This window comes from Gorilla gorilla, chromosome 20 (assembly GCF_029281585.2).
Source record: "Gorilla gorilla gorilla isolate KB3781 chromosome 20, NHGRI_mGorGor1-v2.1_pri, whole genome shotgun sequence".
NCBI lineage: Eukaryota > Metazoa > Chordata > Mammalia > Primates > Hominidae > Gorilla > Gorilla gorilla.
The window spans coordinates 70,171,455-70,198,274 of record NC_073244.2 but is presented as its reverse complement, the minus strand read 5'-3'; the positions used below and the strand labels follow the sequence as shown (position 1 = coordinate 70,198,274).

General features: G+C 51.9%; 1 protein-coding gene across 7 annotated transcripts; it reads left to right on the top strand.

Annotated features, from left to right (window-relative positions):
* Positions 1 to 432: 432 nt before the first annotated feature.
* Positions 433 to 15,810, top strand: ZSCAN18 (zinc finger and SCAN domain containing 18). 7 transcript variants are annotated; one of them, XM_063701730.1, is made up of 8 exons: positions 1,720 to 1,806; positions 6,577 to 6,747; positions 9,598 to 10,119; positions 10,814 to 10,963; positions 12,249 to 12,337; positions 12,647 to 12,749; positions 13,388 to 13,480; positions 14,271 to 15,810. In XM_063701730.1, the coding sequence occupies exons 3-8, from the start codon at positions 9,717 to 9,719 to the stop codon at positions 14,963 to 14,965; spliced, it is 1,533 nt and encodes a 510-aa protein (XP_063557800.1). In that variant the 5' UTR covers positions 1,720 to 1,806; positions 6,577 to 6,747; positions 9,598 to 9,716; the 3' UTR covers positions 14,966 to 15,810. The 7 variants fall into 7 exon arrangements, with proteins under 7 accessions (XP_018871294.1, XP_004061624.1, XP_063557800.1 ...); XM_063701728.1 differs by lacking the exon at positions 6,577 to 6,747 and adding an exon at positions 7,409 to 7,530 and having other exon boundaries at positions 1,724 to 1,806; XM_019015749.4 differs by lacking the exon at positions 6,577 to 6,747 and having other exon boundaries at positions 433 to 1,806; positions 14,274 to 15,810.
* The last annotated feature ends 11,010 nt before the right edge of the window (positions 15,811 to 26,820 follow it).

The following is a 26,820-nucleotide window of genomic DNA, read 5'->3' as shown; positions in this document are numbered from 1 at the left end:
CAAAAAAAAAAACAACATAGCTTTCAAAACTGAGCAATTTTTTAAAAAATTAGAAAATGGGCAAAAGATACGAACAGATACTTTAATGAAGAGGGTATACAAATGCCAAAAAAAATCATTAAAGTGTGCTCAACCTTGTTAGCAATTAAGGGAAATGCAAATTGAAACCACAATGATACATCAGTACATACCTATCAGAATGGCCAAAATAAAAAATAGCAAAACACAAATGCTGATAAAAATGTGAAGTGGATTCACACATTCATTGGTAGTGGGAGTGTAAAATGGTCCAGCTACTCGATGAGAGTATGGCAGCTTCTTACAACACTAATAAGCACGTGTTCATTGTGTGACCTAGAAACTGCACTCTTGGGCTTTTATCCCAGAAAAGTGAAAACTTAACGTTCACAGAAAAATCTGTACACGAATGTTCATAGCAGCTTTATTTTTAATAGCAAAATACTTAAAACGATCCTAATATCTCTCAGTAGGAGAAGGTTTAAACTGCTATATACCACAGAATACTACTTCTTAATAAAATGGAATGAACTGTTGATACATACTACTTCAATGCATCTCAAAGGAATTATGTTCAGTGAAAAAGCCAATCTGAAGAGGCCACATGCTATATGATCCCACTTATATGACACTGTGAAGGCAAAATTGTAGCAGTGGACTACTTAGATTAGCTGTTCCTGGGGTTATGGGTGGGGAGGGAGTGACTACCAAGAGGCAGCAGGAGGATTTTTGGGCAGTGGAGCTATTCTTTGTCCCGAGTTTGTTGGTGGATATGAGTTAAAATTCATAAAACTGAATACCAAAATGTGTGGTGTATGTAAATTTAAAATATATAAACTGTTCAGATATACATTTTAAAAATCAGTTCACACAAAAACGACCAAAATGGCATCCTCATAAGCGCCTCTATCTGGAAAACTGAAATGGGAAGCAGCTCCTGGCCCTATCCTGCCTTCCAGGGGGGCTACATTTATATGGGGCTTTGCCAAAGCCCTCACCCCAGCTGCCACTCACATTTCCCTCATTTCAGCAGCTCCTGAATCCCTGGGGTGGGTAATCTTTGAGTTCTATCCACTCCTTGAAACTGTAGAACCCATTTTAGCGCATCAGTGTCTCTGGGTCTCCACCTCTTGTCTCCCCAGTACTGGGTCTGCTGGTCCCTGTCTCTGTATCTCTGTACAGATCTGTCTCAGCCTCGAGTGCTCCTTTTCTCTGGGTCTCTCTCTTTTCCTGAGCCTGAGCTGGTCTCTTTCTTTTCTTGAGCCCATGCTGGTCTTTCCCTTTCTTGATCCTGGGCTGGTCTCCCTCCTTTCTTAAGCGTGAGCTGGTCTCTCCCTTTCCGTGTCCGACTCTGTACATCTCTGTTTCGGGGACCCCAGGGCGTGTTGGTCTGCCCCCGAGCGTCTGTGGGCCTTCATGCTTCTCTCCCTCCCGGTCTGCGCGTCTTTTTGTCTTTGTTTCTCTGTTTCTCACCGTCTTTGTTTCTCCGGGTCTCTGGCTGTCAGGGGTCTATTATTTACCCGCTTGTTTACTTCGTTGCCATGGTGCCCAAAATGACGCAGGCGCCGGAGTGGGCGGGACGCCGGGAGGCCACACTCGCGTCTGATTGGCCATGCGCACTGTCACCTGTCACGGCTCCCTTGCTCGCCCCCGTGCGCGGCACAGCCTCGCGGCATTGTGGGAGTCGTAGTCCGCGGTGAGGCCCAGTGCGCAGGCGCAGTTTGCCGGCCGCCATCGCGCACTGGGGCTCCGGGCGGCTGGGACCGGCCTGGGGTAGCTGCGCAGCAGGTGGGTCGGTCCCGGGGATGCAGCGCGGGGGTCAGAGAGCGACCCCGACAGGGTAGACGGTGAGGACGCCTCAGTAGGCAGCGTTAGGGAAAGGGGCCAGGGTGTTCCCGGGGTTGGGGTGCGAACCCCCGCTGTGCGTCCAGGAGGCCGAGGGTCTGGCATCCCTTCGCGTGGAGTAAGGGGCAGGGGCCGGGTCCCCCCCGGAGGTGGCTGAGATCCAGATCGGTGAGGGGCCCTGCAGGCAGGTAGGGAACTAGTGCAACCCCCACCCCGTGTAGGCTCGTGGAGGGGAGGCGCTTAGGGCACCCTGTGGGTGGGAGACCAGGAAGGGGCGGCTCCTGATGGGGGAGAGATGAGGGAGGGGGAGGCTCCTGATGGGGGAGAAAGGGGGGAGGGGAAGGCTCCTGAGGGGGGCGAAAAGGGGGAGGGGGAGGCTCCTGAGTGGGGAAGAGAAGGGAGGGGGAAGCTCCTGAAGGGAAGAGGAGGGGAGGAAGTGGGGGCTGAGGGTGTGAGGGTGTGAGGGTGTCCGTGGTGGGGGGAAGCTGGGCAGGCTGTGGCCCCAGGGGCTGCAGCAGGGAAGGGATGGAGGGTGCGGGGACCAAAGGGGTGCCTAGGATGGGCATTGTCTCTGCTGCCCCCACCCTTGGAATATCTCGCCTCTCCCCAGTCACCTGGGGGTGGGTTCTGTTTGAGTTAGGTGTCTGCGCCCACCCCGGAGACCTCTCTCGTGGAAGAGGCAAGAGTGGGTGTACTGGCTTCGGTCCTGACCCAGGGGGTTGGGGTGGGGGCCTGACTCACCCTCCCATCACTCCTTCCCCATTTCCTTTCTCTCACCCTCCTGGGCTCCTTCCTTTTCCCAATCCCCCTCTACCCCCGTCCAGACTATCTGGCTTTCCCTGCTCTTGCTCATTCCTCTCCTGTCTTCTCTCTCCCTGCTTCCTTCCCTCCCCGCTTCCCCCATTTCTGTCTGCCCTCCTTCCACTTTCCCATATATTCGCCTGTGTCCTTGCTGACTCCTGGGCGAGGCTGAGTGGCACAGTCACTTGGTTCCATGTCACCTCCTCGGTTCCATTTCACTTCCCCCATCCCATCATGTCCTGCGGATGGTTTCCTGCCCTGGAGTCAGAGCGGGACCACGTGTCGCATCAGTTGCTGTTTTCTGTGCATGATGCTTGAATCTGTGACTTCCTGGGTATTTCTGGCCGCGGGTTTTCGGGGAGCCTAGGCCAGTTGCGCAGGACATCTCTCTGGTTCTGTCTGTCCTGGCGAGTGGATCAGGGACCACAAAAGCAGCTGAGATGTGAACGACGACCCTTACTCCATGTTTTTTCATTCTTTTAAAAGCACTTTTACCCCCTTTTATAATGAGTAAGTGATCTGTGGATGAAGCCAGGGCAGACCCTGGGAATATCCGGCGACCCATCAACAACCATGCCCCATGCATTGAGCTTCCCTGGCTGATCCTCAGGCCAGTGGCTGTGGGGTGGTTTGCTAGACCCTGCCGATGAGTGTGGTGGGATGGAGAGCTGCGATGAATATTCCTCAGGTGGCCAGGGCTGGGCCCACGGAGGGCCAGACCAGGCTTGAGCTCTGCTCAGCCCAGGATGAAGGGAATTTGCTGCAGGACTCTGGAGACCCACCAGGCTTGGGACCCCTCAGCTCAGCCACCCCTCACCCACCGTGGAGCTCTCTGCCTCAGCTTCTGTATTCCAGGCCTCTGGGTGCAGCAAAGCCTACAGGACTGGCTCAAGACTTGTGCAGATTGCTTCATTTGCTGAGGCTGGGGGGCTGGGCTCCAGGAAAATCCCATCTGAGGCAAATCCTGGACAGTCCCAAGATTAGGGGAGGGAGGTTTGCCCAGTGACCAAGCCAGACTCCAGCGAGGTGTGGCCTCATTCAAGCAGGCTGTGGCAGGAAAGGGTCCCAGTGGTATCTCTTTTTTGTTTGTTTGTGAGACACGGGCTCATTCTGTCGCCCAGGCTGGAGTGCAGTGGCCAATCACAGTCTCCAACTCCTGGGCTCAAGCAGTCCTCCTGCTTAAGACTCCCCAGGCTCTGAGATTATAGATGTACGCTGCTGCACCTGCCCCGGTGAGATCTCTGAGAGTCGTCTTGACAGTGTGGCCAGGAATGGGGCTGAAGGAGGCAAGAAGACACAGGGCTGGAGATTTCTGGAGACTCTTGAGATGGCCTCATCCTCCTGGCTGTGAGCATCAGGGTCCCAGTAGGAAGGGAGATGAACAGGGAGAGGCTGTTTTCACAGGATGCAGCAGCTTCCTTGGAGTTGGGCATTTTAGGAGACCCCTGGTTCCATGGAAGCTTCTGCTTTGCAGGTGAATGGAGGAAGTGGAGGCACAGGTGGCTTCCCAGAGAGGCTCACAACTTGTAATGCTGAGGGGGAAGGGCACAGAGGCGAGGAGCTCCCGTTCCTGTCCCCAGGGGCTGACATGTGTCCCCCACTGTCTTGGCCAGTGACCCAGCCGGAGGGTGTCCCATCCTCCCCACGTCATCCCACCCCTGCCAATGGCCAAGGACCCTTGCTCATTCTACCTAGACCCCGATGCCTCCACCATGCTCAGAGCTGGGAAGTTGGAGCAGGAGGAGAGGGGCTGGGGGAGCTGGCTGGGATCTGCCCACTGTGGAGGCCATGAGGGCTAGAGGGGAGGGCCGGCAGGAGGCCTCTTAAAGGGCAGGCTTATGGGCCTGGACGGGGAAGGATGAGTGGCAGCGTCACTTTGCAGGTGGGGTCCCAGCCTTAGTGCTTGCCTGCCTCGTGCCTCTATTTCCCACTTGCACCTTGGGGCTGCATCTGGTTCCTACCCCTCTGGGATTGTGAGGTTCTGATGAGGGAAGGTTCTGTGCACACACATTATGGAGCTCACAGTTTGTTTTGTGGAGACAGGTTCTCTGCAAGGTGAACAAGCCTCTGGCGTCCTAAGAAAGCCAAAATTACATGCCTGCAGGACCACACCTCTGTCCATGCACCAAGTAGAGCTCTGTGCCTCCATTGCCAGGGGGGTAGAGCTGGCGTCACGCCTCCCATCAGGAGAGGCTCCAGAACAGGGGTTAGCATACCCACCTGCAGGCCAGCAGTGACCTGTTTTGTTTGTATTCATTAGAGACAGGGTCTTGCTGTGTCGCTTATGCTGGAGTACAGTGGCACGAACATGGCTCACTGCAGCCTCCAACTCCTGGGATTAAGGGGTCCTCCCACATTAGCCTCCCATGTAGCTGGGACCACAGGTGTGTGCCACCACGCCTGGCTAATTTTTTTTTTTTTTTTTTTGTGACAGGGTCTCACTCTGTTACCCAGGCTGCAATGTGGTGTTGTGATCGCAGCTCACTGCAGCCTTGACCTCCTGGGTTCAGGTGATCCTCCAACCTCAGTCTCCAGAGTAGCTGGGACCACAGGCATGCACCACTGTGCCTAGCTAATTTTTCTATTTTTTGTAGAGACGAAGTTTTGGCATGTTGCCCAGGCTGTTCTTGAGCTCCTGGGCTCAAGCTGTCCACATACCGTGGCCTCCCAAAGTGCTGGGATTACAGGTGTGAGCCACCACACCTGGCCACCTGTTTTTGTAAATGAAGATGCGTAAGAACATGCCAAACCTGTGGGTACGCACAGGGCTCGGGTTGCTTACTTGCCACGAGGCAGAGTTGAGTAGTTGAAACTGAGACTGTCTGGCCCTTTATATCTGCTATTCTCTGTTCCTGGAGGATGAATAAGAGGATGTATTTCTTTTCTTTTTCTTTTTTTTTTGAGACAGAGTCTCGCTCTGTCGCTCAGGCTGGAGTGTAGTGGCGCGATCTCGGCTCACTGCAAGCTCTGCCTGCCGGGTTCACACCATTCTCCTGCCTTGGCCTCCTGAGTAGCTGGGACTACGGGCGCCTGCCACCATGCCTGGCTAATTTTTTTTTTTTTTTTTTTGTATTTTTAGTAGAGACGGGGTTTCACGGTGTTAGCCAGGATGGTCTCGATCTCCTGACCTCGTGATCTGCCTGCCTTGGCCTCCGAAAGGAGAGGATGTATTTCTAATCCCAAGGGAAAGAAACCCTTTTTAAGTGGGTTTCTGAACTCAGAAGTCCAATTTAAAAAATGGTTGAAGGCTGGCTGCAGTGGCTCACTCTTGTAATCCTGGCACTTTGGGAGGCCAAGGCAGGTGGATCACTTGAGGTCAGCAGTTCGAGACCAGCCTGGCCAACATGGTGAAACCCCATCTGTACTAAAAATACAAAAATTAGCCAGGCATGGGGCAAGTGCCTCTAACCCCAGTGACTCAGGAGGCTGAGGGAGGAGAACTGCTTGAACCCAGGAGGTGGAGGTTGTGGTGAGCTGACATTGTGCCACAGCACTCCAGCGTGGGTGACAGGGCGAGACTCCGTCTCCAAAAAAAAAAGTGATTGCATTAGATAGTAAGAAACATTAGAACATTACCTGTGACCGAAAGACAGCATGGAGTGAAAAGACAAGCCACAGATGGGGACAGTAGCAAGATGGAGCCCGACGGGGAACTTGTTAACTGGTTCGCAGAAAGAGCTGTAAAGAAAAAGTCATGGGAAAGTGGGCAGTTTACCCGCCCTCAGAGATTAAATCATGAGAAAGCGCTCAGTCACAGAGCAGGCAGATGCTTGGGTCTGAGGGTCCTCTGGCAGCAGGTGGAGTGTGTGAGGAGAGAGGGCACCCCGGTGGGGGCTGCCATAAGTAGGTGACGGTCGTGAGGTTGTCCCCTGTGCCCTAGCTATCCTGCTTCTCCATATGTCCTTTAATTAGATCAGAAAGGACCCCACAGAGATGGACATGAGGGTCCACAACTGCCAAAAACAAATGAGGCACAGCCAGCATACCCCTCAGCAGAACTGCACTGTTTGTGCAGTCCACACACACTGAGCCAGCTCTGCCCAGGCCAAGGGACCTGCCTGTGAAGAACCCTTACTCTCCTGGGTATGCATTCCAGTGGGGGAGGCGGTCAGTAGGGAGGTAAAAGGCGGGGGCAGTGAGCGGGTGTCAGGTGGGTGCGTGCAAGGAGTGCAGAGGAAAGGTCTCCCGGAGGGGCCAGTTGAGAGCTCAGGCCTATGAGGTAACAAAAGGGTGGGGGTGGGTGCAGTGGCTCACGCCTGTAATCCCAGCACTTTGGGAGGCCCAGGCAGGCGTATCCCTTGAGTCCAGAAGTTACAGACCAGCCTGGGCAACATAGTGAGATCCCTGTCTCTACAAAAAAAAAAAAAAATTAAAAATTAGCCAGGTGTGGGTGATGTGCACCTTTAGTCCTAGCTACTCAGGAGGCTGGGGTGGGAGGATCACTTGAGCTCAGGAGGTTGAGGCTGCAGTAAGCTATGATCATGCTACTGCACTCCAGCCTGGGTGACAGAGTAAGACCCTGTGCTTAAAAAAAAAAAAAAAAAAAAGTAGAGGTATCGTGGTGGTGGTGATGATGGCACGGCATGGGTCTGTTTTGCTTGAGGTAAGTGGAAGCTTGTGTAGAATGTCTTCCAACAGCACTTAAGAGTTCCGCAGTTCCCTTTAAACTCTGGTAGCCACAGAGAGAGAAGTTGATAGTTGATTCTCTGCAAACTTCTGGTTCTTTTTTTTTTTTTTGAGACAGAGTCTCGCTCTGTCACCCAGGCTGGAGTGCAGTGGCATGATCTCAGCTCACTACAGCCTCCACCTCCCAGGTTCAAGCGATCCTCCTGCCTCAGGCCTCCTGAGTCTCAGCTGGAATTACAGGTACCCACCACCACACCCAGCTAATTTTTGTATTTTTAGTAGAGAGGGAGTTTCACCATGTTGACCAGGCTGGTCTCGAACTCCTGACCTCAGGTGATCTGCCTGCCTCAGCCTCCCAAAGTGCCGGGATTACAGGCGTCAGCCACTGTGCCCAGCCCTGTTTTTTTGTTTTGTTTTGTTTTTTTTAAACAGCTTATTGAGTGTAATTTATATACTATGAGGTTTACCTATTTAAAGTGGACAGTTCATTGGTTTTTAATATGCAGTACTCACCGTTGAGCATTTTCACCACCCAAAGAAGAAATCCTGTACCCATTAGCAGTCCCTCCTCATTCCCCCAAAACCCCAGCCCCTGGCAACAGCTGATCTACATTTTGTCTCCATAGATTTGCCTGTTCTAGATGTTTCATTTCTGTGGAATCACACACCCCACCCCACCCCACAGCGGTGAGGTCTTTGCGCCCCATATTCTGGTGGAGCACTGTCAGAGCAGAACCTGACGACCTGAGAAGGGCTCACAGCACCTGGCCTGGTGTGGTTTACTCTATGGTTTTCCCTATAAAACTGGGCTTGCTGCAGCTATGGGAAATCCCCTTCCAGCTGTCTCTGTGGACCTTCAGACCCAGGCAGTTCCTGGGAGAAGGTGGACAGCTGCAGTTCACGCCCTTGTGTGTCCATAGCCAGTGACATGAGAGCCCGAGGCCGACTGGAGGCCTGGACAGCTGTGACCCGCTGGGTTCTGTTTAGTGAGCTCATTGTTGGTGCACAGTTACAATCAAGAGAGTTCATCCTGAATACTGGCTTCACTTAATGATAGGGCTGCCCTGTATGTGAGGATTCAGCTGAGGGTGGGACACAGGTTGGCAGGACCTGAACTCTCTCAGTCATTGTGGTCTCCCCCACCCCCCACCCCCCATTGTCCTTGCTCCTGGGTACTTCCTGCCCCTCCCGCCTGGTTCTGTGGATGCTTTGGTCGAGGCCTACATCCTGCACTATTTACAGAAATGGGGAGCGGTGGGGGTTGTTCAGTGGCCTCCAGAGGGAGCCCCCCACTCCCTACGCTTTTTTCTAAATAATTTTATTTCAGATTTGTGGTGGTTTTAACTGGAGGAACAGTCTTGACACCTAGCTCCTTCATGTTATTAGAAATTGACATCCCTATAATCTATCTTTTTTTTTTTTTTTTTGAGACAGAGTCTCACCGTTGCCCAGGCTGGAGTGCAGTGATGCAGTCTCGGCTCACTGCAACCTCTGCCTCAGGGTTCAAGCAGTCCTCATGCCTCAGCCTCCCAAGTAGCTGGGAATACAGGCACCCACCACCACACCCAGCTAGTTTTGTATTTTTAGTAGAGACGGGGTTTCACCAGGTTGGTCAGGCTGGTCTCAAACTCCTGACCTCAGGTTAACCACCCGTCTCAGCCTTCCAAAGTGCTGGGATTATGGGCGTGAGCCACCACGCCTGGCCTATTTCAAGGTTTTTACATCCAGGTTTACATAGAGATTGTCAAGTAATTTTTCATTTTCATCCTATTCATGACTGATTTTTTAAAATTCTGGTAATGATGCTGGGCGCAGTGGCTTACACCTGTAATCCCAGCACTTTGGGAGGCTGAGGCGGGTGGACCATTTGAGGTCAGGAGTTTGAGACCAGCCTGGCCAACATGGTAAAACCCCATCTCTACTAAAAATACAAAAAGTAGCTGGGTGTGGTGGTGCATGCTTGTAATTCCAGCTACTGGAGAGACTGAGGCAGGAGACTCGCTTGAACCCGGGAGGTAGAGGTTGCATTGAGCCGAGATTGCGCCACTGCACTCCAGCTTGGGTGACAGAGGGTGACTCGGTCTCAAAGAAAAAAAAAATTCTGGTAATGCACAGAATGAGTTACCCTCCATTTAGATGCTACTTTTTATCTACATGAGTACAACACTGAGGTTCTACTGATGCCTAACAAGCGGGTTTCTTGGAAATCTGTGTGAACTCTGGGTGTGGTGTCTTTGTTCTCTGGCAGCTGGGGTGGCTGCGACCTAGCCTTATGCAAGGCCATTGTCTTGTCCGTGTCCTCTGCAGGTCTGTGGGTTCTGGCACCACCTGAGCCCACTGGGCATCTGGTCATCCCTGGCACCTCTCCTTTGGAGCTACCTTGTCCCTGGCTAGACAGTCACATTTTCCAGTGCCGTTTTGGAAAGATGTTGCCTTTGGAGAAGGCGTTTGCCTCCCCCAGGAGCTCCCCAGCCCCCCCGGATCTGCCCACGCCGGGGTCAGCAGCCGGAGTCCAGCAGGAAGAACCCGAGACCATCCCTGAGAGGACCCCTGCTGACCTGGAGTTCTCCCGCCTGCGTTTCCGGGAATTTGTCTACCAGGAGGCTGCCGGGCCCCACCAGACCCTGGCCCGGCTGCATGAGCTGTGCCGCCAGTGGCTGATGCCTGAGGCGCGCTCCAAGGAGCAGATGCTGGAGCTGCTGGTGCTGGAGCAGTTCCTGGGCATCCTGCCTGATAAGGTCCGGCCCTGGGTGGTGGCACAGTACCCTGAGAGCTGCAAGAAGGCAGCCTCCCTGGTGGAGGGCCTCGCTGATGTCCTGGAAGAGCCAGGTGGGCTGTTGCAGAGGAGAAGCATGGCTCAGAGGAGATGGGGAGGGGATCCTGGAAGGCCCCAGTGCCAGCCATGGCTTGCCTGAGATAGTTAAGTTCCCCATACTGCTGAGGCAGCTCCTTGGTCCTCGGGCCAGGACAGATGCTTGGGCTCCTGCCTTCTAGATGTAAGGAAGCCAGAAGAATGAGGGAAAGGGACCAGCCTCTTTTATTTATTTATTTATTTATTTTTGAGACGGAGTCTCACTCTGTCACCAGGCTGGAGTGCAGTGGCACAATCTCAGCTCACTGCAACCTCCACCTCCTGGGTTCAAGCAATTCTCCTGCCTCAGCCTCCCAAGTAGCTGGGATTACAGGCGCCTGCCACGATGCCCAGCTAATGTTTGTATTTTTAGTAAAGACAGGCTTTCACCATGTTGGCCAGGATGGTATCAATCTCCTGACCTCGTGATCTGCCCGCCTCGGCCTCCCAAAGTGCTGGGATTACAGTTGTGAGCCACCACACCCAGCCCAGCCTCTTAACAGTAAATATTCTGGGTACTTTGCAGGCTGGAGTTCTCCTGGTCCAAGGATGAGGTGCAGGATGGGTAGTGATGTGGCCCTGGAGCCTGCAGGTCCCTGTGGTTTAACCGTGTGATTGTTGTTGGCGCGTGTCCTGACCTCTTGGGGTCACAGGTCCTTCCACTGTTGACAGGGATGCTGCTGGGCTCCCCTGCGGGCTCATCCTCAATTCTTAGCGATGGAGTGTACGAGAGGCACATGGACCCTTTGCTGCTACCAGGCGAGCTCGCGAGCCCCAGCCAGGCCCCTGGAGCTGGGGAGATCCCGGCACCTTCTGAGACACGTGAGTGCCCAGCTAGCCTGGCAGCCTCTGCTGGGCCTTAGGTGGGGTGGTGGGCAGAGGCCTGTGGTTGGGAGAGGGCAGGAGGGCAGCCAGGGAGTCAGGGGCTCCATGGTCCATGCTATCATTGGGACTTCCTCCTGTAGTTCCTCTGAGTGTTAGACATTGTTTATTAAATTAGTCTTCAGAGATTATGTAGATCATCCATACTTACCACAAATAGTGAAAAAACATCAATACATAAAGAAAAGAATCTCCCAACCCCCCACCATGAACCCTCTGAAAATAAAGGGTCTCGAGTGTCCTGATGCACGTCCCCTCATGTCTCCCTGCACATCACACATGCACAGTCAGGGCCTGGGGTCGGGCTCTGTGTGTGTGGTGTGCTGTGTCTGAGTGCTTGCTGTTCGAGGGGTGGGTCCCCCAGGCTGTGGTTGGGTCTGGTTCTTTAGTTGCCCAGCATCGCGTGCTCAGCCCATCCCCATCCTAGAGGTGGGCTCTCTGCCCCTTGGAGTGAAGCTGCCGTGACACCTCCTGACTTGTGTGCCCATATGTGAGGCTCTGGGCACTGTGGGTGGACTCCTCAGGACCGCTGGGCAAGTGGTGTGTGAGTTCGACATTTCACATAAAATAGAAACTTCCATGTGGTTTTCCAGAAGTTTTGTGGCTGTTCATTACCAGCACGGAAGGTGCCCACTGGCCTGGATACAGCCCAGCACTATGTGGTGTTGCTTTTTAGGATTTCCACGAAGGCCAGGCACAGTGCCTCATGCCTGTAATCGCAGCACTTTGGGAAGCCAAGGCGGGCAGATCACTTGAGCCCAGGCATTGGAGACCAGCCTGGGCAACATAGGGAGACCCCATCTCTACAAAAAATACAAAAATTAGCCGGGTGCACACTTTTAGTCCCAGCTACTTGGGAGGCTGAGGTGGGAGGATTGCTTGAGTCCAGGAGGTGGAGGTTGCAGTGAGCCAAGATCATGCCACTGCACTCCAGCCTGGGTGACAGAGCAAGACCCTGTCTTTAAAAAACAAACAAACCAAAAAAAAAAAAAAGATTTCCATGAATCCAGTGGACTTGAATGGGCATCTCTGGGGCCACCCAAGCCCTGTGGCCACCGCGCTGCTTTGTAAATCAGGGACAGGTGTAGTGTCCATTGAGCCTTGGGTGCTGCTGTCACAGAAGCACACTGGGGCCTGTGTGGGAGGCAGCGGGGGCTCCTTGACCCTTGAGGGCACCTGGCCACAGGGAGCTCATTGCCTCAGCTCTGCCTCCCCTTCTCCCCAGCCTGGCTTTCTCCGGACCCCCTGTTTCTGGAACAGAGGAGGGTCAGAGAAGCAAAGACCGAAGAGGACAGCCCTGCCAACACCGAGCAGGTGAGTGGGCACGAGTCCCAGGGTGAGGGGCCTTGGCCTCAGCTTAGAGGCATCCCCCTCCCCATCACCAGTGCTCAGCAGAGGGCTGTGGCCCCAAATGTTCACAGCACTGAGGCTCAGAACCCACCCTGGTGGGAGCGTGAGGGCGGAATCTTTGTGGTGCGAAGGGGGCTGCCTCCTGCAGTGCACCTGGGTTAGAGTCCCTGGCCAAGGCTGGCTCCTAGCCTGCTCCTGTGGCTGTGGGGCTGCGGCGGGTCCTCCCTTCTCTAGGGCAGGTGGGAGGTCTCAGCCACGACTGTAATATTTCAGAAGCTGAAGTCCTTTCCAGAGGACCCTCAGCACCTGGGGGAGTGGGGCCACCTGGACCCTGCCGAGGAGAACCTGAAGAGCTACCGGAAGCTGCTCCTGTGGGGTGAGACTCGCCTGCCTCGGGGTCACGCCCCACTCCCCATCCCCTTCCGCAGGGGTTGGTGCAGGAGACTGTGACCCCAGGGACTTTGGCTGGGACACTGTGATGTCTTACAGGATTTGAACTTGCACGTGTTGGAGCTTGAATTTATTCGCCGAAGCCCCCACCCTTTCTGATCTAAACATCTGAGTTCTGCCCAGGCCCTGCCTGTAGGACTGAAGCCTCGGAATTTGGAAAGGCCTCCTGGCCCCAAGGCGCCCACATTGCCACCCTCCTTGCCAGAGACAGGGCCTCACCTGCATGGCCTGATCAAGGGTCTCCTCTTTTGTAGACGTTCTTGCCCCAGAAACCCTCCTTTTAGGGAGGCCCCCCCACTCAGACTCCTGAGCAATTTTTGTCAATGTCTTTCTTTAGCTTTGCTTTCCCTGAGTCCTGCCTCCGCCTGCCCCGTTGCCCTTCCAGCCTCGCCTTCTTCTTTGCTCCACTGTCCAGGGGCCTAACAGGGAGGTGGCCTTGGTGGGGGTCCCAGTACAGAGAAGAGGTGGGCTGCAGCCTGCCCTGGCTGGCCCACGACACACAACACCCATCAGCCACTCTGTGTTGACGCCTCTTTTATTTCTTTGGTTTTTAACCCCACTCAGGGTATCAGCTTTCCCAGCCTGACGCTGCCTCCAGGCTGGACACTGAGGAACTCCGGTTGGTGGAAAGAGATCCACAAGGAAGCGGCCTCCCAGGTGAGGTTGGGTTGAATTGGTGTTAGGGCCAGGTGGGGTTTGTTTTTTCTTCAGAGGCTGAGGGGGCCCCTCCCAGCGCCATCAGCCCCAGCAAAGACCTCAGCATTGACTGCTTCACCATTCTCCCACCACCGTGTCTGAGTGAGGCAGGAATCCAGTTACGTCCATGGTCTCTTGCTGCATGACAGACCACCCCAAGACTTGGTCTGTGGAAACGGCAGTGGTGTTAGTTGCCAGGATCTGTGTATGACTGGTCCCGGGGGTGGCTGTTCTGCCCCATTGGAGGCTCTGTGCCAGCACACCAACAAGAACACCTAGAGGCGGACTTGGGCTGGAGGGCCCCGGGTGCCTGTCGCCAGGGGTCTTGTCGCTGGGGGGTTTGGCCTTAGCTATTGACCCCACTCTCTTCGCTGGCAGCCGGGGCCCTCCAGGAGGGTGCGCTCTGAGCAGGCTCTCCTTGCGTCGTGCATCTCGTGGCCAAGCTAGTGGCCGGGTGGAGACCTCCAAAGGCGCGGTTTCCAGAACCCGGGCTCAGTGGGGCTGTCCTTCCTGTCCTGTCGGTGGCCTCCGTTGTTGGAGGCCTCCAGGTGCCACATCTACAGCAGCAGGCGTGGGGCGTGCGCTGCAGGGCTGCCTGGGAGGGACAGCGCTGCTTCCAAACAGCCGTGAGCCCTGCGGGGATCCAGAGCCCGGAGCCCTGTGCGCTGTTCCGGCAGCTGAGGCTCGGCTGGGTCCTCCTCTCCCTGGCCCTGGGCGGGGCGCTCATGCTAGGGCTCTGACCTTGTTCCAGAAGGCGGGAGGCGGCAGGAGAGCGCTGGGTGCGCCTGCGAGGAGGCCGCCCCCGCGGGGGTGCTGCCTGAGCTGCCTACGGAGGCGCCCCCTGGGGACGCCCTTGCCGATCCCCCGTCGGGCACCACTGAGGAGGAGGAAGAGCAGCCTGGGAAGGCCCCGGACCCGCAGGACCCCCAAGACGCGGAGTCCGACTCTGCCACCGGATCGCAGAGGCAGTCCGTCATCCAGCAGCCTGCCCCGGACAGGGACACGGCGAAACTGGGAACCAAGAGGCCGCACCCCGAGGATGGGGACGGGCAGAGCCTCGAGGGCGTCTCTAGCGCTGGCGACAGCGCAGGGCTCGAGGCCGGGCAGGGCCCTGGGGCTGACGAGCCGGGCTTGTCCCGCGGGAAGCCCTATGCCTGCGGCGAGTGCGGGGAGGCCTTCGCGTGGCTCTCGCACCTGATGGAGCACCACAGCAGCCATGGCGGCCGGAAGCGCTACGCCTGTCAGGGCTGCTGGAAGACCTTCCACTTCAGCCTGGCCCTAGCCGAGCACCAGAAGACCCACGAGAAGGAGAAAAGCTACGCGCTGGGGGGCGCCCGGGGCCCCCAACCGTCCACCCGCGAAGCCCAGGCGGGGGCTAGGGCGGGCGGTCCCCCAGAGAGCGTGGAGGGCGAGGCTCTCCCCGCACCCCCAGAGGCGCAGAGGTGAGCCGCTGTGCTGTCCCGTTCCGGAGGGGCCGCCTTGCCGGCCATGAATCCCAGACGAGGCATTGGGCCTTTCCACGCCCCTGGGTGTCGGCTTCCTGTGGTGTTTGTGGACGTCCTCTGCCTGTGCCCTGAATTCGCTCCTGAGGCTCAGCGCTCCCAACGAGAAGGGTCCACGGGAAGCCCTCACCTCTGTAAACACACCCTGGGCCAGCGCTCGCATCCGAGGGGAGCCGCTGGATGTGGAAGAAGACTCTGCTTTCCTGCAGCCATTTAGTGCCGCCCCATGCTAGGTTATTTGACATTGTGCAGTGTAGAGTTGCCTTAAAGTGCGTGATCTGCCAGTGCTTTCTTCAAGTCACCCTTGCCCCGATTCCTCCTGTTTGCGCTCCCCAGGGTTGCTCAAGTGGAAATTTTGTCAGCTGTTTAGCCTTTTCGTACTTGGCGTGATGTCAACTTCACTTCTAATCTGCAAAAGCAGAAGCTGTTTTCTAGTTTACCTCACGTGTGTTTACCTATATGGAGTAGCTCGCAGAGATCACAGAAACGCTTGCAGCCTAAGGCAGGGTTTTCAGACCGTGGGTCCCAGCCCATTAGTAAAATGGGAAATCAATTAGCAAGTGGCCACCAGCATTACACAGCAATGAAGCAGAATAAAGTAGGCCAGAATGCATCATGTAGTAAAGGCAAATACTGTTTTGTGAAACTTTTCACCCATACATCTAAATGTGAGAACTGGTTGCAATGTAAGACATTTCTTGCTGGGAAGTTGTGATCAAAATAAGTTGAAAACACTAATAAAGATCTGTCTGTCTGAGCAAAGGAGACTAAACTCCTTGGGCTACATAAGGTGATCTTTTCATTAATTGCATTTATTCTCAAGATTACAGTATCATTCCCATTGCCTGCACATAAACTTAATTGCTCCCTGCGCATAAACTTAACTGCTCCCTGTAGATACAGAAACTGGTGCCTTTTTTTCTGTCACTGTGCCTCTTTTTCTGTCACTGTGTTTGAGCAGGCAGTCTGTTGTAATGACCCCCAAATCACAGAGACTTAATAAGTACTTATTCATGGGCCGGGCGTGGTGGCTCACACCTGTAATCCCAACACTTTGTGAGGCTGAGGCAGGCAGATCATGGAGTTTGAGACCAGCCTGGCCAACATGGTGAAACCCTGTCTCTACTAAAAATACAAAAAATTAGCCAGCTGTGGTGATGCGTGCCTGTAATCCCAGCTACTCAGGAGGCTGAGGCAGGAGAATCGCTTGAACCTGGGAGGCGGAGGTTGCAGTAAGCCAAGATTGTGCCACTGCACTCTAACCTAGGTGACAGTGCGAGACTCCATCTCAGAAAAAAAAGAAAAAAAGAAAAAAAAATATTTACTAACAGTCAATTGTCCTGTGTTGGTGTTGCTGTTGCTTATATATTGGTTTGCACTCTGCTCCATACAGTGATTCAGGGATCCAGGCCCCATCCCTGTTGTAGCTCCGCTCTTCACTGTACCCTTGGAGCATGTAGGGAAGGCCGAACCTGTTCACCTGGGAGATGACACACATCACTTCTACTCACAAATCCTTGGAGAGAAATGATCCCATGGCTCCAGTCACTTGAAAGGGCCTGTGAACTGTCACCTGGAGTGCCTGTCTCCGCAACAGTTACAAGCTTAGTTCCCCTCTTAGCCTATCCATCTTAAGCCCCAAGCTGAGTGTGGTTCTGGTAAGAAAAAGGCTAAAATGGTCTGGGCACGGTGGCTCATGCCTGTAATCCCAGCACTTTGAGAGGCAGAGGCAGGTGGATGACCTGAGGTCAGGAGTTCAAAAGCAGCCTGGCCAACATGGGGAAACTCCATCTCTACTAAAAATACAAAAAATGAGCCAGGCGTGGTGGCAGGCACCTGTAATTCCAGCTACTCAGGAGGCTGAGGCAGGGGAATCGCTTGAACCGGGGAGGCGGAAGTTGCAGTCAGCCAAGATCGCACCACTGCACTCCTGCCTGGGGGACAGAGCAAGACTCCATCTCATTAAAAAAAAAAAAGAAAAGAAAAAGGCTAAAATGTACCCTCCCATTTCTCAGCCGAACCTGTGAGCTCACCTTCTTGCACTGCCACAGGGAGCATCCCCTGTGATGTGTCCCACTCAGCTCTCAGGCTGTGGGTGATCGTCATTTGTTATAGGGCCTCACCACCTTCAGTTTCCCATCTCCTGTCTCATTTAGTGCACAGCCAGATGTCTATGCCTTTTTTTTTAAAGTTTTCTATTTGGAAATAATTACAAACTTATATTTTAAAAAGGCACAAGAATTAAAATAGTGCACAGATCGGCCGGCGCGGTGGCTCACGCCTGTAATCCCAGCACTTTGGGAGGCCGAGGTGGGCGTATCATGAGGTCAGGAGATCGAGACCATCCTAACATGGTGAAACCCCGTCTCTACTAAAAAAATAAAAAAAAAACTAGCCGGGCGTGGTGGCGGGCACCTATAGTCCCAGGTACTCGGGAGGCTGAGGCAGGAGAATGGCGTGAACCTGGGAGGCGGAGCTTGCACTGAGCTGAGATCGCGCCACTGCACTCCAGCCTGGGTGACAGAGCGAGACTTTGTGTAAAAAAAAAAAATCAATAAATAAAATACAATAGTGCACAGATCATCCACAAACCCTCATCCAGACCCACCTATTAACATTTGACCCTGCTTACCTGTGGCCTGCATGTGTGCACCTTCCCCCATCCCATCCAGGGTGCACGGTGTCCACATTCCTCCTGTCAGTGATGTTCTCTTTGCTCACCTGGTTAGAGTGCAGTTTTTCCACTGTATGGCTAACTGGGCCAGATGCAGAGGCTTACACCTGTAATCTCAGCACTTGTGAGGCTGAAGCTGGGCGCGGTGGTGCACACCCACAGTCCCAGCTACTTGGGAGGCTGAGGTGGGAGGATGGCTTGAAACTGGGAGGTCAAGGTTGCAGTGAGCCGAGATCGAGCCACTGCACTCCAGCCTGGCTGACAGAGCAAGACCCTGTCTCAAAAAAAGAATATAGTTAACTTTTTCTCCTTTTAATGAATAAGAATCGGTGGGAAGATACTTTAAGATCATGCAAGTATCAATGATCTTCAGTTGTCACAAAAAGATGAAAGATAATGCAAATATCCTGCTCCTCATCGAAACTTCCCCCTAAATTTGGCTTTCATTTATGATTCTTGCCTGAATCCATCATTACCAGGGTGGTGATTTTCCAACACCAGCCCTCCCTCCATGCTGACCAGCAGGCCCTCAACATCCTACTGCCAGCCAGCACTCTTCCTTCTCCCCAAGAATTTGTCTTTATTGTTGGAATGGACTCAGGATTTCTGTTTATTCAGTGGTTTATAACTAGCTGCTGATCTTATTTTGGTGCTCAAGTTGTCCTAGATGAGGCCAGTGAGACTCCCTTCAGTTGACTCCTGCATCCTTGTGACATGCCTCCATTTTTTTTTTTAGCACTTATTTGCTTTTTGATGTAGTAGGATGTTCCAAACCCATCTCCTTTCTACCCTTCCTCAGCCCTGAAATTGGCCATGTCTTTGAAGAACTGGTTCCTTTTAGTGGGTAAATTAGAGACCAAGATAGGGTGCCAGTTGAGGTGTCTTCTGCTGAGCTATGAAATATATGTGCATATGATTGCACACAGGTCACACACAAAGGTGTGTCTGTGCACATACACGTACATATCGAGTAAGACCTCCAACTCAATTCATGACTTCCTCCAGCCCATATTTTTATGTGTCTTCTTTAACACTGAGAACACTGACACCCCAAAATTCAGCATTTTACTAATTTGATGAATCTTAAAATAACTCTAATATAGTTTCATAATTTCCTTTCCCAAACCACTACCAAAAGTGAACTGATTGAGATTTCAGGATTTGTTTGCTGTTCTCCTACCACTACCACCCTGCCCAGGATGTAAGGAGCACAAATCGATGTTTTATTAAGCTAGATATTCCCACTTGTTAACCTCAGGGGCAGCTGGGCTGGTTCAGGCATTTGAGGCAGTGGGTCTTAGCTCCCATACAACAGTGCAGCAACGTGGACCAGCAAGAAAGATGGGTGGGGTGAGGCAGGAGAGGGTGGCTCAGGTCTGTCCGGTGGAGTTGGCAGGGATGGGATGTGTGCAAAAGGACACAGACTTTCTAGGGGGCAAGGGAAAACCCCAGGCAGGTTGGCAGTGAAGAGGGGTAGAGTTCAGGGTGGGTTTATACAGGGTGTCAGAAGGTAGCTGTGTTCTAAGTAAGTAGGAAAAGCAAATGAGAGATGGACACCTGGAAAGGTGGGAATACATTTCAATGGGAAAATGCTTAAACACCCTCTGGTACGAGCTGAATTAAATGTCATATGTTGAAGCCTTGACCCACAATCTGATGATATGTGGAGACAAGGCCTTTAGGGAGGTAAATAGGCTAAATGAGGTCATTGGAGTGGTGCCTGCATCCAATAGGACTAGTGTCCTTATAAGAAAAGCAAGAGGCTGGGCGAGGTGACTCACACTTATAACCCCAGCACTTTAGGAGGCTGAGGCAGGGGGATCCCTTGAGCCCAGGAGCCAGCCTGGGCAACACAGCTAGACCTCGTCTCTACAAAAAACTTAAAAAATTAGCTGGGTGTGGTGGCATGTGCCTGTAGTCCCAGCTGCGTGGGGGGCTGAGGTGGGAGGATGACATGAGCCCTGGAGGTCAAAGCTGCAGTGAGCTATGATACACCATGCACTCCAACCTGGGTGACAGAGCAAGACTCTGTCTCAAAAAAAGAGAGGGAAGACCACGCACAGTGGCTCACACCTGTACCAGCACTTCGGGAGGCCGAGGCAGGTGGATTACCTGAGGTCAGGAGTTCGAGACCAGTCTGGCTAATATGGTAAAACCCTATCTCTAGGAAAAATTAGCCAGGCGTGGTGGCAGGCATCTGTAATCCCAGCTACTTGGGAGGCTGAGGCAAGAGAATAACTTGAACCTGGGAGGTGAAGGTTGCGGTGAACTGAGATCACACCACCGCACTCCAGCCTGGGCGACAGAGCGAGACTCCATCTCAAAAAAAAAAAAAAAAAGAGATAGCAAGAGATGCCAGAGATTGCTCCCTCTCCGTGCACACACAGAGGAAACGCCATAGGCAGGTGCAGACACAGCAGGATGGCAACCATCTACAAGCTTGGAAGAGAGGCTTCACGTGGAACCCACTGTGACTTCCAGCCTCCAGAACAGGGAGAAAATATTAATAAATTCCTGTTGATTCAGCTTCCCAGCCTGTGGTATTTTGTGATCACAGCCCAAGCAGACAAATACATGTCTGCCATCACTATTTGAGTTGAGGAGAGTTTTATGAATCAGTGTCAACTAGTGCAATCATTTTGGAAAGCTAACAGTCCAACTGTATTCAGTAACAATACGGGGCCAGGCACAGTGGTTCACACCTATAATCCCAACACTTTGGGAGGCCAAGGTGGGAGGATCCCTTGAGCCCAGGAGTTCAAGACCTGCCTGGGCAACATAGTGAGACCCCATTCTCCACAAAAAGGAAAAAAAGGACCAAAAAAATATATATACACAAGGATGCTGGTTTGCATGAAGTTAAATACTATGACTTAAATATGAATGGTAGAGCCATTCAAAGCAATAGTAAAAAGGCATAAATGATAATTAAGACTAGCAAAATCGAAGAATTTTTTTTTTTAGACAGAGTCTCGCTCTCGCTCTGTTGCCCAGGCTGGAGTGCAATGGCATGATCTCAGCTCACTGCAACCTCTGTCTCCCAGCTCCAAGCAATTCTCCTGCCTCAGCCTCCTGAGTAGCTGGATTACAGGTGCGCACCGCCACACCCGGCTAATTTTTGTATTTTTAGTAGAGACGGGGTTTCATCATATTGGTCAGGCTGGTCTCAAACTCATGTCCTCATGATCCACCCGCCTCAGCCTCCCAAAGTGTTGGGGATTACAAGCGTGAGCCACCGCGCCCGGCGCTGGAAGAGTAATTTCTAAGTGTAGTTCAAGAAGTAGAATGTAACTGTTGATTCTGTTGCAACTGTGTAAACAGTGGGCATTAGTTGTCAAATCCTAGCAGAGAAAGTATAGAAATGCAAAGAGTAGTTGTGTTAGGGTCATGAAATTATGAGGACATTTATTTCAGTTTTTTTAATTCCTTTGAAAGTTTTTTTTTTTTTTTTTTGAGACAGAGCCTCGTTCTGTCACCCAGGCTGGAGTGCAATGGCACAATTTCAGCTCACTGGAACCTCTGCCTCCCAGGTTCAAGCGATTCTCTCGCCGTGGTGTACTGAATAGCTGGGATTACAGGCCCCTGCCACCATGCCCGGCTAACTTTTGTATTTTTAGTAGAGATGGGGTTTCACCATGTTGGCCAGACTGGTCTCGAACCCCTGGCCTCAAGTGATCTGCCCACCTCGACCTCCCAAAGTGCTAGGTGTGAGCCACCGTGCCCGGCCATGGGCTTTTATAATAAAGTTCATTTTTTACCATTTTAAAAAGAATTCTCCCAATTATGTAAAAGTTAAAAACACACAGATTCGGCCGGGCACTGTGGCTTATGCCTGTAATCCCAGCACTTTGACAGGCCCAGGTGGGAGGATCACCTGAAGTCAGGAGTTCAAGACCAGCTTGGCCAACATGGTGAAACCTTGACTCTAGTACAAATACAAAAAAATTACCTGGGCATGGTGGTGCGTGCCTGTAGTCCCAGCTACTCAAGAGGCTGAGGCACGAGAATCACTTGAACCCGGAGGCAGAGGTTGCAGTGAGCCGAGATCGTGCCACTGCACTCCAGCCTGGGCAACAGACTACTCCCTTTGACATCTCAGTGTATTTATGTCTCCCAGTCATTTTTCAGGGTATGAGATGTGAGTATAATGTGTTTGGTATATGTGTAGTCTGCGTACATTCTAAGCGTGTCTCTTGGGTATCATGAAAAAATGAGTGAGGTGTCTGATGGGTCTCGGGAATACCCTGTGGACTTCCTTCAGGCAGATACGGAGCAGGAAAGGGTGATGTGCTTTTGATGCAAAGAAAGGCAGATACTCCATTCTGCCTACCCTGAGTCCAGTGAGAAGTCAGTGATTTATTAGTAGCTGTTCCTTCAACCTGAGAGGCTCCTGGGATGGGGCCACACTTGGGAACTACGGGCTTCACAGAGGAACTGCTTCAGGAAGTTTGGGCACAGTTCTCACTTGAGGCTTCCAGGTCTGTTTCAGAATCACCCAGTGCCTTGGTGTGCAGATTACCAAACCCCCTCGGACCAAAGCAAGGTCGCAGGTTTAACACCCTCCACCTTCAGGTGGTTTTCACTCATATCAAAATGGGAGATCCATTACCCTTGGCAGTGCTGGGTTCTGTCTTCCCAGTGTCCATGCAGAAGTCTCCAAGACGAGGGTTGCTGGAACCAGGGGTCGATCCAGATTTGTTGGGCCTAAGGCTCACACAACTGAGGGGTCCCTCTTCAGAAGAATAATTCAAAATTACAAAGATAAAATTAGGCGCTTGGTCTTGAAGGGATCCCTGAAAGTGAGGGACCTAGAGTTTCAGCTTACTTTCATGGCAAATCCACGAAGCCAGAGCCTCAAAACATACTGCAGCCCAGCCTTCCCTCAACCCGAGAGAACCTGAATTTGTAGAAAGGTTCCCAGATGTCTCAATGAAATGAACAGCTTTCCAAAGTCCAGCCTCTGGCTGACCAGGTAGCTCTTGAGACACAGGTTCCTGAGGGACCAGCCACATGCGATGGGGGCAACTGCCAGGGAGATCTGCTCAGTGAGAGGGTGGCTTCTGGGACATGGTAAATCTAAGCTCCCCAGCTCCTCACCAAGGCCCCAGGACTGGCGAGGTCTCTCCAGCTGTGGCTCTGCCTGTCTTTTCACAGAGGTTTGCCCTGATGCCATGGTTTTAATGTGACGTCCCTCACCCCATTCACCAAACACAATAATCCCCAAGTTGTTATCATCTCTGGGCTGGTATTCATCTTATCACTGGTTTTTTGTTTTTGTTTTTGTTTTGAGACAAAGTCTTGCTCTTGTCGCCCAGGCTGGAGTGCAGTGGCACAATCTCGGCTCACTGCAAGCAATTCTTCTGCCTCAGCCTCCCGAGTAGCTGGGATTACAGGCTCCCGCCACCATGCCTGGGTAATTTTTGTATTTTTTAGTAAAGACAGGGTTTCACCATGTTCTCCAGGCTGCACTCGAACTCCTGACCTCAGGTGATCCACCCGCCTCAGCCTCACAAAGTGTTGAAATTACAGGTTTGAGCCACTGCGTCTGGCCCGTCTTACTATGTTTTCTCTGCTATGACTCACCTTGCTTTTCTTCTGATGACTTGCTTTGCCTATCTTGCCCACTAACTTGCAACCCACATAGGGCCAGGGGCATTTTCTGTGTGGTTTATACTTGTTTACTCTGGGCTCAAAGAGAAGAATAAATGAATCAATTCCTTTGACAGTAAACCCTGAGACCTTCCTTTAAAGCCCTCACTCTCCTAAAATAAACAGAACTTGGGGGTGAGTGTGTGACAGAAATGCATGGACCATGGTGGAGTAGTGGCTCATGACTATAATCCAAGTGCTTTGGGAGGCCAAGGTGGAAGGATTGCTTGAGTCTGGGAGTTCGAGACCAGCCTGGACAACAGAGTGGGCCCCTGTCTTAATAAAAAATAAAAAATTAGCTGGGCATGGTGGTGCATGCCTGTAGTCTCAGCTACTAAGGAGGCTAAGGCAGGATTGTTTAAGCCCAGGAGTTCCAGGCTACAGAGAACTATGATCACACCACTGCCCTCCAGCCTGGGTGACAGAGTAAGACCCTAAGGATTTAAAAAAAAAAAAAAAGAAAGAAAGAAAGAAAGAAAGAAAAAGAAATGGCATGAAGCGGCCTTTGAAGGCAGAAAAGCCTCCCAGCAGAAATCTAAATCACTGAGTTCAGATGTGAGCCAGCGACGTGTGGTTTCATGGTGTCACTCTTGGCTTCTCCTAAGGACAGCTAAAGCTTAAACCTCCTCCTCTCTATAAGAATGTATACGGTATCTAAATATATACATCTGTGTGCTGCTATATAAAGTATGTGTGTACTATAACAGAGACTGTCTTCAGAAACAGCCTCTTTTTTTGGGCATTTAATGGGCATGACAGTTTTACAAATAACGCAAATGAACGGATGTTTTACATTCACTTTATACTTTGCCACACGCTTTGGGATTCCAGGAGCTCATTTAATCATCACTGCACTTTGAGGGGCAGGTAATTTACCAGTTGTGTGTGTGTGTGTTTTTTTCTTTTCTCCTTTTTTTTTTTTTTTTGAGACAGAGCCTTTCTCTGTCGCCCAGGCTACAGTGTAGTGGTGCAATCCTGGTTTAGTGCAACCTCTGCCTCCCAGGTGCAAGCAGCTCTCCTGCCTCAGCCTCCCAAGTAGCTGGCAGTAAAGGCACGCACCACCACGCATGGCTAATTTTTTTTTTTTTTATGTATTTTTAGTAGAGACAGGATTTCACCATGTTGACCAGGCTGGTCTCAAACTGCTGACCTCAAATGATCCATCCATCTTGGCTTCCCAAAGTGCTGGGATTACAGGCATGAGCTACCACACCCAGCTTACTAGTTGTGTTTCTTTAATTGGATTGAATTTGTGTTACCTGCCATGGGGCTAAACCAAAAAGGAATGAATTGGCTCAGGTAACTGAGAAGTCCAGAGAGGCTGTGCGCAGTGGCTCATGCCTGTAATCCCAGCATTTGGGAGGCTGAGACAAGAGGATCGCTTGGGCCCAGGAGTTTGAGACCAGCCTGGGCAACATAGCAAGACCTCATCTCTAAAAAAATTTAAAAGTTAACCAGGCATGGTGGCACATGCCTGTAGTCCCACCTACTCAGGAGGCTGAGGTGGGACAGATAGGTCATTTGAGCCCAGGAGGTTGAAGCTACAGCCTTCGTGACAAAGCAAAACCCTACCTCAAAAAAAAAAAAAAAAAAAAAAAAAAAAAGTCCAGAGGACTTGGGGTTTCCCTTCTTCTTTTTTTTTTTTTTTCTGAGGTGGAGTTTCGCTCTTGTTGCCCAGGCTGGAGTGCAATTATGCGAACTTGGCTCACTGCAACCTCTGCCTTCCGGGTTCAAGAGATTCTCCTGCCTCAGCCTCCCTAGTAGCTGGGAGTACAGGCATGTGCCACCACACCCGGCTAATTTTGTGTTTTTAGTAGAGACAGGGTTTCTCCATGTTGGCCAGGCTGGTCTTGAACTCCCGACCTCAGGCGATCTGCCTGCCTTGGCCTCACAAAGTGCTGGGATTACAGGCTTGAGCCACTGCGCCCAGCCTGGGGTTTCCCTTCTTGGACCATTTTGTTTCTACATAACACTTACTGTGTAATGTGCCCATGACATCCTAATTTCTCTATTTTCCATTTCCCCACCAAAATATAAGCTCCTGAGACCACGAGTTTTATCAGTTTGGTTGCCAGAGTCTGGAATTGTGCCTAAGCTATAGTTGGTGCTTGGAAAATACTTGCTGCCTGAAAGAATCTCCCTCTCACATACAGTATAAGAGGAGGCTCAGGAGGGACAGTGACTATCACACGTCAGTCCTACCCAGTGCTTCCACAAAACTTCCAAGAGCCCTGGCTGTGTTAGTCTGTTTACACTGCTATAAAGGAATACCTGAGGATGGGTAATTTACAAAGAAAAGAGGTTTATTTGGCTCACGGTTCTGCAGGCTGTACAGGAAGCATAGTGCTGGCATCTGCACTATGGGGAGGCCTCAGGAAGCTTCCAATCATGGCGGAAGGCAAAGGGGAGCTGGCGCATCACATAGTGAGAGAGAAAACAAGAGAGAGGGGAGGAGGTGCCAGGCTCCTTTAAATAACCATCTCTTGGGTGAACTCATAAAGGGAGAACTCACTCATTACCATGAGGACAGCACCAAGCCATTCATGTGGGATCCACCCCATAGCCCACATACCTCACACTAGGCCCCACCTCCAACACTGGGGATCACATTTCAACATGAGATTTGGAGGGGACAAATATCCAAACCATCGCACCAGCTTTCCTGACTTTTTTTCAGAAACACAATGGGAAGCCAAAGGATACTTAATTCTCTACTTTCTACGATTCTTCCACCCAAGATGCATTTTTGGCTGCCAGTCACCAGAAATCCAACTCAAAATTATATACACTTTAGGATATTATTTACTTTTTTTTTTAGAAACATGGTCTGGAGTGCAGTGGTGAAACCATACCTCACTGCGGCCTCAAATATCTGGGTTCAAGTGATAGTTCTGCCTTAGCCTACTGCGTAGCTGGGAGTACAGGCACATGCTACCATGCCTGGCTAATTTTTTATCTGTTGTATAGATGGGGTCTCACTATGTTGCCCAGGCTGGTCTTGAACTCCTGGGTTCGAGCAAGCCTCCCAAAGTGCTGGTATTACAGGCATGAGCCACCACACCCAGCTGAGGTTATTATTTATTTGCTGTGAAAGACCAGGATGCAAGGTCCAGGGTGGGGCCCCTGCTTGAATTGTAGATGAGCTTGGGCTTTGCTGTCTTCTCTGAGTTGACTCTGTCCAGGATGGTCCTCTCTGTGCTTGCAGGTGGTAGGCAGCATACTTCTCCCTTTACATCCAGAAAGAGACAGAACCTTTCCTTGCCAAAGAACCAGACCTTCCTCTCAGTCTCATGGCTGCACACCCAGAAACTGTGGTCACTGTGTTAGGCCGTTTTTGTGTTGCTATCAAGAAACGCCTGAGATTGAGTAATTTATAAAAAAGAGAGGTTTAACAGGCTCATAGTTCTGCAGGCTGTACAGGAAGCAGGGCACTGGCATCTGCTCAGCTTCTGGGGAGGCCTCAGGAAGCTTTTACT